This window comes from Thunnus maccoyii, chromosome 14 (genome assembly GCF_910596095.1).
Source record: "Thunnus maccoyii chromosome 14, fThuMac1.1, whole genome shotgun sequence".
NCBI lineage: Eukaryota > Metazoa > Chordata > Actinopteri > Scombriformes > Scombridae > Thunnus > Thunnus maccoyii.
Window position 1 is genome coordinate 3,525,885 of NC_056546.1, and position 13,796 is coordinate 3,539,680.

At 36.1% G+C, this 13,796-nt stretch overlaps 1 protein-coding gene across 1 annotated transcript; it reads left to right on the forward strand.

The window, feature by feature from the left end:
* The first annotated feature begins 746 nt into the window (after nt 1-746).
* LOC121911778 (G-protein coupled receptor 4-like) lies at nt 747-12,575 on the forward strand. The gene is made up of 4 exons (XM_042433617.1): nt 747-959; nt 9,646-9,860; nt 10,481-10,668; nt 10,803-12,575. Exons 2-4 carry the CDS (start codon nt 9,717-9,719, stop codon nt 11,353-11,355), a joined length of 885 nt encoding a protein of 294 aa, XP_042289551.1. The 5' UTR covers nt 747-959; nt 9,646-9,716; the 3' UTR covers nt 11,356-12,575.
* The last annotated feature ends 1,221 nt before the right edge of the window (nt 12,576-13,796 follow it).

Sequence of the window (13,796 nt, forward strand, 5' to 3'; positions counted from 1 at the left end):
ACCATGAAAGCGTGTTTAAAGGTTGTAGCTGCTCAAAGTGAAGATTAGACCTTTACTGTTACAGCACTGAGTCTTATTGTTGCTGTTGAGTGAAAACCTCACATGTCCAACTTTGGAGATCACCCTTATTTTTTCCATTGTCACATTTCACTTTTGGGGGAACTCAAAATTCATAGTTGAAATGGTGCAATTTTATTACATCATCAACAGCTGGTGTGACAGTAGTTCTTAACAGAAAACTCAAGCCCATATGTACATTGAAATAGTTATAGGTCTCTATAATTGTTCCTCCTGTTCACACTTGGCCTGAAATACTGCCAGACTTAAATGTAATTGATGGAAGTCAAATACTCTGTTTTGGGGGAAAAAATACATTGTAATAGATAATAGAAGAAAATGTATGCAATACAAGTTACCCCTCCATTATGTTTTAGACATGGACTTTCAGAACTGTATATTCATTTTGTGGTTGGTGGAGAGAAGCTGTGTTGCCTCACTCTGAAAACTGAATATGTGACCTTTTTACCAGTAATCCGCGCAGGACTGATTCTTCTGAAACAAGCTTTAATTTCCTCTTTGGTTTAGTGAGAGGAAGTCACATTTCACAACACACTCTGCAAAGCTCTGAGAGACTCAGGCACAAAGAGGAAATCTATAGAGAAACAGAAGAAGCAAAGCAATCATTTTTATAGATATTATTAATGTATTTGTTTGAAGATTCCTTCACCCTGTAATTTTCCACAACGTGAAGGCTTGCTGTATGTTTGATTTGTATAGTCTTAATAAGTACAAGCTCCTCCCTACATGTTACATCCTGTGCTGTTTCTGTGTTATGGGTGTATAAATAGGTAGTGGTCTGTCTGCACTAAGATGATGAGTAAAGCTTTAGCTCAGTAGTCAGCGCAGTCGTCTATGACCTGGGAGATTCCAGCTCAAGACCCGGTGTGAGGACCTCCTTCGTAAGTTAGTTTATTCATGAAGACTTATTGTAACACTTTAATTTTCTAAAATTAAAAGCGTAATAGAAACAAAAACAGGATTTTTAAGTCTCTTTCCACTTTTATTCGAATACAGATACAAATTCAAATTCTGAGTCTACAGTTAAGCAGCTCTGTGGGGCTGCACTTTACAACACTAAGTGAGAAGTAAGGTATCTGGTGTGAATTCAGTTGAAATTTACAACATCTTAAAATGTAATGCTGGTATTTTTTTAATTACCAAAGAGATTATAGACCAAAAATATTTTTTGTGCACTTACCAACTGATTAAAAATGAAAATACACAGAGTTGCCAGTTTACTTTTACTATGGCCCGATTAGTCTGCATTAGTACAGATCAATTTTATATGAATGAATGAATGAAATTAATGAAATTTTTATTATTGTGTCATGCATACAACTGTATGCCCAGCCTGCATGGGCCTACAAGACACCATGAATTCCAACAAGCCAATACAACATATTTATTATAAAAAGAAGAAACCATCATTAAATAGTACCGACCTTCTAATTACAGGCTGGTTTCTTTCTAAATCCATTCTGCTCATCGACAAGATACTGTCCCATTTCTAAATGTTGTGTGAGCCTGTTGTTCAGTAAATTAGAATACATTTTGTAAACTGTACTAAGGAGGCTAATGTCCCTATAATTAAGGGATATCCTGGGGTCATTTTTCAATGACATTGGAACAGGCTTAATAATGGACTTGTACGATACTTTCGGGATTATACCATGTTCAAAGCATGTCTTGAAAATATAAAAGAGGATCTCTAAGAGACGTGGAGATTTCAAAGCTTCATTTGGGATACCTTCAAGTCCGGATGCCTTTTTCGGTTTTGCTTTATCTGCATCCTTCACCACAATTGACACGTCAGGATCAAATTTATTAGCGAGTTTGGGGCTAGTTGTCCGTATTCTTTCTTAAAGCGAATCCAGCTGCAATTTTAAGACACCAATTTCCAGATCAATACTTTCCCTTAATTCTTTAACTGATGTCTTGAGCTCAGCTTTCATAGTTTTTTCCAATGAACCATGCATGCTATCCACTTTGCTGCAATTCTATATGTTGTTTATAAGGCATTATATCATTATAGTCTATTAAAATTGGATTTAAAAATGTTGGATTTTCCATACATTTGAAAGTGTGATTGTATATTTATACAAACCTTTCATAGGAAATGATGAACTCCTCTGACTTTAAAAGTCAAAACCACATCCCTTCAGAAGTGAAACTTAAAGATAAGAGTGATACTTACTGAATATAACTTCATACTTCAACAGCAGTGGAAAAAATGGTATTTTAGTATGTATATGAAACAATAAAACACATACCTTAATTCAATATTTCACTGCATTTGTTAATAATAATTTTTAAACCATGGAGAGAGGACTGTTAAAGTTAATTTAAATGTCAAAAGTTCTTCTAAATAATAGTCACGTGAAATTGTTGATGTGTTAATATGTAAGCAGTATTTAAAGGTTGTAGCTGCTCAAAGTGAAGATTTGGCCTTTACTGTTACAGATTTTACAGCAATGACTCTTATAGTTGCTGATGAGTGAAAATCTCACATGTCCAACTTTGGAGATCACCCTTATTTTTCCCGTTGTCAGATTTCACTTTGGGGAAACTCAAAATTATGTTAAAATGGTGCAATTTCATCACATCAAACAGCTGGTGTGACAGTAGTTCTTAGCAGAAACCTATAAGCCTGTATGTACATTGAAACAGTTATTGTTCTCTGTAATTGTTCCTCCTGTTCATACTTGCCCTGAAATACTGTCAGACTTAAATGTAAGTGATGGGAGCCAAATACTCTGTTTTGGGGAAAAAAATGCATTGTTAAATTCAACTTAGGCTAAAATGAAGGTTTAATAGCCTGAGTTAGACCTTTGTGTACCCTCCACATTTGAAGCTTTTTTGATATGAAATTCCTAAAATAAAGAACTTCAAAACATAAGACAAAACAGACCAAAATAATAGAAGAAAATGTAACTCAAGTTACCCTTCCATTATATTTTAGACATGGACTTCAGAACTGTTTATTGGTTTTGTGGTTGGTGGAGAGAAGCTGTGGCGTCTCACTCTGAAAACTGAATATGTGACAATAAATGCACATTATAATTCCACCATGCACGTATTGTCACGTACTTACCACTAGTTCTTCTCAAACAAGCTCTCATTTCCTCTGTGGTTTAGTCACACAGGAAGTCACACTTAACAACACGTTCTGCAAAGCTCTGAGACTCGGACACAAAGAAGAAATGTAGAGAAACAGAGGAAGCAAAGCAATAATCTTTATACACATTATTACTGTGTTTATTTTCCACAAAGTGAAGACTTACTGTATCTTTGAATTGAATAATCTTAATAAGTACAAATCTTTCTTTTCAATTCTCAGACTGAATGTTTCATCCATTGATCTTACTTACCTTTTTATGTAAACACAATGAATGGGATAAGATTTTAAAAAATCACATGAATGTAATACTGACATCAAAACTAATACTAAATTATAAAAAATGATTAATAATTCAACAAGAAAGGTTGATTATTCTACAGTTAACAGCTTCACAACACCAAGTCAGGTTTCCAGTGTGAATTCGGTTGAAATTTACAACATTTTAAAAAGGTAATGCTGCTATTCTTTTAATTACCAAAGTGATTATAGATCGAACATATTTTTTGTGCATTTACCAACTGATTAAAAATGAAAACACACAGAGTTGCCAGTTTACTGTAACAATGGCCAGATTAGCCTTGTAGGAGTGTTAAAGAAGAAGCAGTTTTCCTCCTACATCCTGTTAGTTAGTACAGATCAATTTTATATGTTTGCTGTCATTGACTAATTGAATATTATACCGTTCAGTAGCTTTAACTTGTGTAATTTTAAAATATCACCTGAATAAGTGGTACATGAATGCACTTTTTTTCCAGAACTCCAGAACAGCTCAATAGAGATAAAACATTTAAAAATTAAAGGAAAAAATGTTCTATAGTGACAGGGTGAAAGAGTCCCTTCAAGTAACTGTAATGTTTGAAAAGTTGAAAATCTCAAACTCAGTCAATCTTACAGTCAGAACACACGAGAGAGACAAGAGTTCATTCCCATGCTCGGTTTTAGAATCTCATTTAGTTTCTCTCTCTGTTCATCTGCAGCTGCTGAGATAAAATGTCACTCTGGTTGTGGTTAGAAAAACAGGAAGGTCCAAGAGTGAGAAACAGCTTATTGAAACTCACTGACTTCACCTTGCAGTGAAAAACTTATAACTGTCTTCAGTGTCTGCAAATACAGTATATTGGCTGAAGACTTTTTAGGGACCGAGCCCAAAAGGCAGAGGACTACTGTAAAACAGTAGTCCTTGCCTAAGGGCGAGGACCCTATTGTTTTTTGTGTGTTTGTTTCTTTCTTTCTTTCTTTATTATTACGCCACTTACACCCTAAATTTTTCCCCCTAAACATGCTCAAAAACTCACCAAATTTGGCATGCACATCAGGTCTGGTGAAAAATTTGATAAAAAATTTTTTATTCCTGATTCAGTGATGACACATTTGTTAGCTTTCTTTTAACTTTCTTGGATTCACAGAAGTTCAGTGATTCATCTGACTGATGGAAAGTTTTTCAGAGCTTTGCTTTTCCATCACACCATTATTCATTAAGGCCTGAGCACCGAGTAGGTTGAAGGCTTCATTGTAATGCAAGAAATTACTGTTTGTCCAAACGAGTCACAATTTTTGAAACTTTGCACAGAAGTGGTGAACATTTATATGTGTTATGGGTCTTGGACATCGATGTGGCAAAATGGCTCGATAGTACCCCTTTCAAATTTCAAGGTTGAATCCCCCACATTTAGGTTTCACCTAGATGTACCACATTTGGTATCAAATGTATAATTTCCAGACATACAAAGAGCCTCTTGGTGCCATACCTTAAGCCCACAGGAAGTCAGCCGTTTTGAATCAACTTTGCATTTTTTTTTTTTTTTTTTTGCAAAGTGGAGCCATTGACAGGCCCCAAAACATATTAGGTGCATTAAACAGGAAGTTGTTGTAATTTGGTTTTACATCGTCCCATCTGCCCCAAATTTCTCATGTTTGATAAGAGTCCTGAACACATCTACATGTCAATATTTAGTAATAGTCATAGCGCTACCTAAATCATCCAATTTACATGATATTTACATGGTGTGGTCAACACATGATATACAGCAACATGATGTATAATTAGTGGGTGATAGTTATCTCTTATATGCAATGTCCAGTATTCATGAAAATGTAGATCCATGCCAGTTGCCTTCTGGTAAATGTGTTGCTGTATCGTGTCGCTCTACAATAACAGTAGTTCGACTGCAGTGCACCCTAAGGGCCCGATCATCGCTGCTTGCAGCTTTAATTTATTCCTGATTCAATGATGACATATTTGTTAGTTTTCTGAGTTCAGGATGATTCACCTGACTAATGGACAGTCTTTCAGAGCTTTGCTTTTCCATCACACCATTATTTATTAAGGCTTGAGCACCAAGTAGTGCAACGGCCCCATTGTAATACAAGGAATTTTTTTTTTTTTGCCCAAATGAACCACAATTTTTGAGGGGCTAAAGGTGCTCAAAACCTCCAAAACTTTGGACATGTGTCAGAGGTGGTGAATATTTATGTATTTTATGGATCTTGGACATGGGTGTGACAAAATGGTTTGATAGCGCCTCCTATGAAATTTCAAAGTTGAATCCCCTGCATTTTTTTTGCAAAGTGAAGCCATTGACAAGTGTTGTACACAGGCATGGCCAGCGGGCTCCATAGTGACCCCAAAATGCAAGGCCATTTTGGAACAAAGTTTCTTTGATGTGCATGAAATTCAGTGGGTTCATTGCTCTCATCATTCTTGACATAATACATTTTTTCAATTTTTTTTTGCCCAACAGAAAGCCAGCCATTATCATTTTACAAACACATGTTTGAGGCCTTTAGGCTGTATAAAAACTAACAAAACCTTGCATATATGTTCGAACTAATAAATGCTTCAATTAGTATGAGAATCAGGCTTGGGTATGGCACATCGGCTCTATAGTGCCCCAACAAAATACTTTTAGCATTTTTGAGGTACTAGTGGTACTCAAAAACTCATGAAACTTTGCACATGCATCTAAAGTGGTGTAAATTGATATCTGATACTAGTCTTAGGCATAAGTGTGGCAAAATGGCTGGAGGGCGCCCCCTAGAAAATGTCAAAGTTAAAGCCCCCACCTTTAAATTTGTTGTAAAAATGTACAAAATTTGGTAGGCAGATGTAACATCTCCTGACTTAAAAAAAGCCTTTTGGAGCCATACTCCAAGTCCAACAGGAATTCAGCCTTTTTCAATCTATTGTGCATTTTGTTCGGAAACTGAGGCCATTGACAGGCATTGTATTTGAACGAACTCATCCTAGAAATTTAACCGAGCGACTTCAAATTTGATAGGTGGCATCTAAAGAGCTTTGCGATGCTGAATTGCTAAGTTTTTTTAGTTTTCATGGAATGCCCTTGGCGTGCCCGACAATTTTGCCCAAATGATGTTTGAGGCATTAAACAGAAAGTTATTGTAACTTGAATGTGTCCAATCTGCGCCAAATTTCTCATGCTTGATAAGAGTCCAGGCCTGAACACATCTACATGTCAATATTTCATCATGGTGACAACAGGAAGTCAGCCTGATTTGACAAACATTTGATTTACATGAAATTTACATGTCGTGGTATACACATGATATACAGCAACATGGTATATAATTAGTAAGTGTTCTCTGGTGACACATAGTGGACAGGAAGTGATAGTTATCTCCTACATGCTATGGCCATTATTAATTAAAATGCATATCCATGTCAGGTGCCCTCTGATAAATGTATTGCTGTATGGTGTTGCTTTGCAATAACTGTGGTTTGACTGGCACACCCTGACGAGAGTGAAGGAGCGAGGGCCCGATCATCACTGCTTGCATCTTTAATTAAATCTGCATTTGTAGTTTTATTTGCCACTTATGTCTCCAAATTGGGCTTTAATGATGATGTAAGTAGCCAGAGACCATTTTGAGTATTTACTAGAGACAAATGATTTTTCTACACTTGACATCTGTGTGGAATAGTTCACCTTGGTGTAGAAGAGCAGAGAAAGTCAGATACCATTAAATACCAGCGCCAAGTGGGAATATTTTAATAATGAATGAATGTTTCCCCCATTTTTGGAGAGATCTTACAGAGTCAGTATGCTTTAACTGAAGTGTTTGTCAGATGGTCAAACAGTGTTTGAAACCATTGGGTTGCAGCTTTCCAAAATTGGTCATGCCAACTTAATGCTACTGGCCAGTGGTGCAGAAGTGAGAAAGTATGTAAAACACCATAAGTGCTTTCAAGGAGAGATTGTTTGAAAGTGTGTCCCATTATCCCCAAGATTATCTTGGCCTGCCCTCCAGTTTTTCACCAACGTTTGACCAACATTTGACCCCTGTTTTCAGTGCGTTAATCTCGGATGTTGGTAATGCAAATGAAAAAAAAATGAAAACATAGAGGGCACTTTCGTCTTCCAGTGTTGTTTTTTTATTTGCTGTTGCCAAGTATTTATGTGTCCTGCATCATTGGGAATCCCTACATTACCTTGCTCCTGGCTTTTGCCTATACTGCCCATACCAGCAGCCGACCCTGAGCCTATTTCATTGTAGGGGCCTGTTTCACAAAAGTGATTTGTGAGCAGTGCTTGCAAACAGATGGCAAATGGTGCTACCATTTTGTTTCAGCTTCCCCTGGTCTCCACCCCTTCTTCCCACCCACCTGTCAATAAGTACCTTATTGTTGTACTGATGTACTTTACATATTCATGTCTGTCTACTTTTTTTATATCTTCCGTAGAAGCAGGAACCTACTGCATGTTATCACTCACCATATTTACTGTAGACTGTTTGGATGCAGAGGATGAAACATCACACTTGGTGTAGGGAACTCATCCAGGTCCTCTTGCAGCTTTTGAGGTCAATTTTGTGAAATTATTTTTCACTTGTGTATGTAGAGATTGTAAAAATGACATTAGAACTGCAAACAGTCATTATAATGAGTATGCAAACTGTGACAAGCGGACAGCTTTTGACTGTGGAGGTACAGAATACTGTGGTTAAACCAGTTGTGATTTATTTCATTTGAGTCTTTTTCCTCTAAATGTAATTTTGATGAACAGAAGTTGTGTAACAAAGACAAAAGAAAGGGTGAGAAAAAAACTAAGAGAAAATAACATTAAAAAAATAACTATTTTGCATTAAATTAAGTTAGCTTAATAAAGACGAATGAAGAGACAAATATTCATTATTATGTTTCTGCTTTTCTTGTATTTACTGTATGTTCTGAGCCAACATTGATCCACCTAGAGGTATTTATAGTGATATTTGCAGTTTTGATGACAGCTGAGATATGAAAGAGTTTCCTGTACTGTGACAATATGTTACTGATGAAAAGTCGAACAGAGGGATAGAGTTATACAACCCAAGATAGGTTAAAGTCAATTAATGATTCCATCCCAGAACAAATAAGTGTTTCTCAGTTTGTTTGTTAGTTGTTTATTTTTTGGTGATTTGGTACATTTTAGCTTTTATTAAGAGGAGACGGTATAGTCAGAGAGGAAATGAGGAGAGAGAGAGATGGGGATGACATGCAACTAAGGTCTGCTGGAATCAAACTGGACACAAATGTTACAATTTTGTGGTATGAGTCTTAACCAGTATGCTACAGAGATGCCCAGTATGTATGTATAAACAACTACAGGCTAGTGAATGTATCAGCCTGCAGTTGTTTCCTCTAATTTATTTTCACTCCAAAACATAGTCAGAGTGTACAATCTGTAAACAAAATATAAAATATGCAGATGATTCATAAAATGGTTTGGTCAGACATGCAAACCTCCTTGTCCAAAATCAGAGAGCACAGAGTTATTCAACTGGTGGGATGTCAAGTGCAGAAGACAAAACATCCTAGACCAATGTCTCTGTACCTTAAATTACTGAAATAACTGTATGAATTTCTTTGGCTGTAGAAATGACCTCACACTATCATGTAAAAATATTTACATATAGTACATTGCCAGGACTTGTATATTCTGAAAAAAATTACTCTTTGATGAAATATAGAGCTGTAATGATTAGTCGATTATATTTATTGGAATTTTGATAATCAAATTATTGTTTCAATCATTCTTCAAGCAAAAAGACCAAATATTCTCTGGTTTCAGCTTCTTAAACATTGTGATTTGCTCCTTTTCTTTGTCATATGCAACAGTACATTAAAAATCTTTAGGATTTGGATTGTTGGTCAGAAAAAAATAGCAAACTGAAGACATCCCTGCAGGCTCAAAGAAATTGTGAGTGCCATATTTCGACAGTGTATGAACACTACATTTTATAAACTAAATAATTATTCAAGAAAATAATCGACAGCCTAATCAGTGATGAAAATAATTGTTAGTTGCAGCCCTGAAGAAATATTATTAGGAGAAAATGTAACAGACACCTTTTTTGTGGCTATAATATACACTGTATTTGTGTGAACTTGCACCTCAAGACTTTAGTGATGTCACTTAACAATGTTATGTAGATATTAAAAAACTTCCATAACCTGATCTCTCATACAACAGGTTTCACTCTGAAGAAGAAGAAGATTTCTACATCAACAACACCTCACAGATGAAAAGCAATAATTATAGCAATGTCAGCCCACTCCATCTACCATTTTTTTAACGATGTCATCTCCTATGAAGATGGACCACATATTGTATATGTGATAACATGCATAATCATTAGTTTCGGCCTCCCTTTGACTCTAGCAGCCATCTACTCTCTTTATTCCCAGGTGAGTACTTTATGACTAAGATTTATTAATTTTAGGTCATGTGTCTGTCATACAGTCTGTCTGTAAAGAATCTTCATCCTGCTTGGGGGCTGGAAGGAAGTCTTGTAATGACCTATAAATTTAAGCTAATTGGACCTTAAACACATGCAGTTAACATGTGTAGCTTCATTCAAACTTCTCTTAAGGTGAAGTTAACAGCATCATTAACTTGTAGAGAAGAAATTGTCGTCAGGTTTATCAGAACAATTTGTACAGCATTATTTGAGCTCATCATTTTGGGTTTTCATTAAAACAGAATTTGTACAGACATTCATTTGGTTGATCCCCTGACTTTTCCTTTAGTGCCATCATCAGGTCAAAAAGTCCAATACTTTGGTTTATAACCAAATACCAGCTAAACTAATGGTAATGTGATCTGCCTCAGCTGTATTTTGTGTTCAGTGTTAATAAACAGATTTTACATGACCCTGGACCCTCCCATAGAGACATTGGCAAATGCATGAATGAAACTTGTATTTTTGCACATTTTGTGCAGAGATTCTAAATGAAAACACCAGAAAATTGAACAAAAAACAATGTTTCAAGCTGCTTTGTTTATTTCTACCATTGTCTTCTTGCAGGTTAAAAATAACAATGTTGCTCCAATCTACATCATCAACCTCCTCATCTCTGACATCTTTCAGCTCTGCCACATGATCGTCGTATTGGCAAAAAATTACGAATGGAGGATCTATAGAATCTCCTTTTGTATTTACTACTATAGTGTGCTGGCCAGTGTTGGCTTCATGGTCTGTGTCGCCCTGGAAAGGTAGCTATCTGTCTATCCTGTATGTTTTTAGCTACTTCCATATGTATGACCATTATATTACCATATAAATCTGAAGCTCCTCAAAGTCAGGAATATTCTGTATCTGATGATAGACTGTGTATCTTGTGTTACAGGTATTTGGTCATTGCATGGCCACTGTGGTACCTCGTCAGAAGAACCATCAAGAGCTCTCTTGTGGTCTGTGTCGTGGTCTGGACCCTTCCTCTTGTTTATGTCCTTCCTCTCTATTTCGGTGTTGAATTTGTGGTCTTAAAAAACATTTTCTCCGTCTTCCTCCTCGTTCCTTTCCCACTGCTCATATTCTTCTTGCGTGGGACCCTCAAATCGCTGTCTGCTGCCATCTCGGTCTCCTCTGATGAAAAACGACGAATTGTGGGAATGTTGGTCCTGGTGCTGCTCATCTACACAATGCTGTTTCTACCCACTGTCATCTGGTACCTGGCAGAAGAAGCCCCTTATAATCGTATCTTCACCAACCTTAGTTTCATGCTTCTTAAGTTCTGTCCCCTTGCAGACTTGATTTTGTGTTTTTTCATTAGGAAAGGGGCCATAGACAAGCTTTTGGCCTCTCTGTGTTGTTGCAGAATGGACAGTGATGATAACATCAGCATGAAAGACAGCAACATACACAGTCAGAAAAGGGAGAAAGCAGATGGAGAAATGTAGGCAAATAAAAAGGAAAGAGACAAGAGTCACTGTCCTCTATCGATACTATTTCAAATAAGACACCTAACAGTAGTGTCACCTAGCAGTGAGGACAACAGGTGTGAAAAACAAAAATAGTAACTTACTTCATTTGGAATGAAGAAATAATCATTCAAAATACAAAAATAGGAAAACTAGAAAATAGTATTTCAAAAACAAGGACACTTAAACTTAAACTGAGGTCAACTAAACAAACAGCAACTTAGGACTGAACATAATTGACCTGACTAGTGACACAAAGGGAGGGTTTATAGACAAAGGCTAGACTACACAGACACACAGGTGGGCGGGAATAAACAGTCTGTACTACAAATTAACCTCAAACAAAAACACCAAAACGTAGACCATGTCCAAAGGAGCATATCACTAAAGGACATAAAGGACATATCACTGACAAAACAGATGGTGGAAGTAGCGGCATTTTATTGGAAGAGGAAATAAATTTAGCCGGTTTAATGTAGACATAGTCATAAAGTCCCACAGTAGTTTGATTTAACTGGATCCTGAAAGGCAGATTCCCCTCTGGCACACCCAGTTGGTCTCTTCCACTTCCTGTCTGTCACAGTACAAGAGGCCACCTTAACTGTTACTGCATCTTTTGGCCAGAGAGAAGAAACACAGAACATAATTGAAAGCTAATAAGAGGTTTAATGACAGAATGTTAACTAAAATGCACTTAAATTAGCAAACAAGAAATAAATAAAGTGTTGCTGTATGACAACAAAAGACTTTGTGCCACGTCATTAGTTGAAATCTTTGTGTTAGCTATGCTAAAAGAAAACTACTAACACTGTTTGTGTTAGCTATGCTAAAAGAAAACTACTAACACTGTTTGTTGTCAGCCAGTGGTGTGACCATCACAAGTAGAGGAAAAGGAAACATTGCTTTGATTATGTTGTGAGAGAAGTAGTTAGTGGGAAATGTTTGTCCATGCAGGTTAACTTTTATGGTTCATTGGGGTGATTTCAACAAATGTGCATTAAACATGTTTTTATTTGTTTTTTAGCTGGAAGTTGATGTCTATCATTATTATTCTTTGAAGGGGACAGAGCATGCTTTTTGTGATTTTCTGTCATTTGTATTCGTAATTTAAGTCTGCCAAGGAGCAGCTTCCTGGAGCTGGCCAATCAGAACAGAGTGGGCTCATCAGGAGGGGGGCCTTAAAGAGACAGGAGCTAAAACGGCCTGTTTCAGACAGAGGCTGAACTGAGGGGCTGCATACACGGCCAGTATAAGATAAATACATTTTTTGATCTGTAAGTCTGCAAAAATATTCCAGTAAAATATAGACCTTGAAATGTGCATGTTATGTCCCCTTTAATCAAAAAAACAGATATTATTTGTTGATCAACTGAGCTATTCAATACCATGATCACCCTGTTATTATAGCTTCCACTCTGTCTTATTTCTACAGGGAGAGCATCATATCGATTCTAAAGACTTTTTTTCTTTGGCTTCTCACACACATTATAATTTGTTCCTTTTTTCCTACTTATAACTATGTATGTCTATTATTGTGTGTGGGGGGTGTAAAAGTATAAAAGTTAAATAACATATGATTTACTTCTTTTTATTCAATGTAAGTTAAATTTTAGGGGTTTTTGTGGTTGGCATGCTATAGCTTGGCAATACTGGTAACATCTTATATAATTATTATTATTGGGGGTGGGTATTGTTGTGCAAAAAAAAAATCAAACCACGTGTGATTTACTTTTTTTGTGATATATAAGTTATATTTTGGGAGATTTTGTGGTGCTGCATGCTATGGCTTGGCAACAAAGATAAAATTTTATATCACAATACTTTTATAAGAAATTGAAAATTTCCTGGAAATTCTATAAAAACATGTTTCTAGACAAAAATAAGAATGTTTGCTTTTGACTAACTATGCAAATTAAATCTGATAAATAAACAAAATCTCTGCTGGATGTTTCTTCTATATATCATCATATAGCACAACTCTACTGTTGTGTAATACCATGGAGGCATTTTGCTTTTGCTTTTTTTTTAAATAACCAACGTATGTTTATTCATGTTAAGTTCTCATACTTTTTAGATAATAATTTGGGGCAGAAATTATATCATATTTTTCACTATAAGTTGCAGTAGTGAGGCCTACTGTACATCTCCCCCTTCTTAAACTTGTTGATTACCAACTGTTGCACTAATCAGCTGACACTGCAACAGCAGAGATCCAACAAAAACATATTTCCCAGAATCTCTTTAAATACTTTGACTTTCTGCAGGGTGACACTTTATAAAGAAAAACATGCATTTTCAGAAGATATCGTATGATTGCTAAGAGCTTAAGGTTACTACTTGATTAGTATAGTGTACAAAATGTAGTAGTGTATAGTTGTGTAATTTATTCAATCATATGCAAAGAACAGTTTAAAAAACAA

Coding starts and splice junctions, on each gene's coding strand:
- LOC121911778 (XM_042433617.1), top strand. CDS start 9,717: ATGTCAGCCCACTCCATCTACCATTTTTTTAACGATGTCATCTCCTAT. Junction 9,861..10,480: donor TCTACTCTCTTTATTCCCAG/GTGAGTACTTTA, acceptor GTCTTCTTGCAG/GTTAAAAATAACAATGTTGC. Junction 10,669..10,802: donor GTCTGTGTCGCCCTGGAAAG/GTAGCTATCTGT, acceptor CTTGTGTTACAG/GTATTTGGTCATTGCATGGC.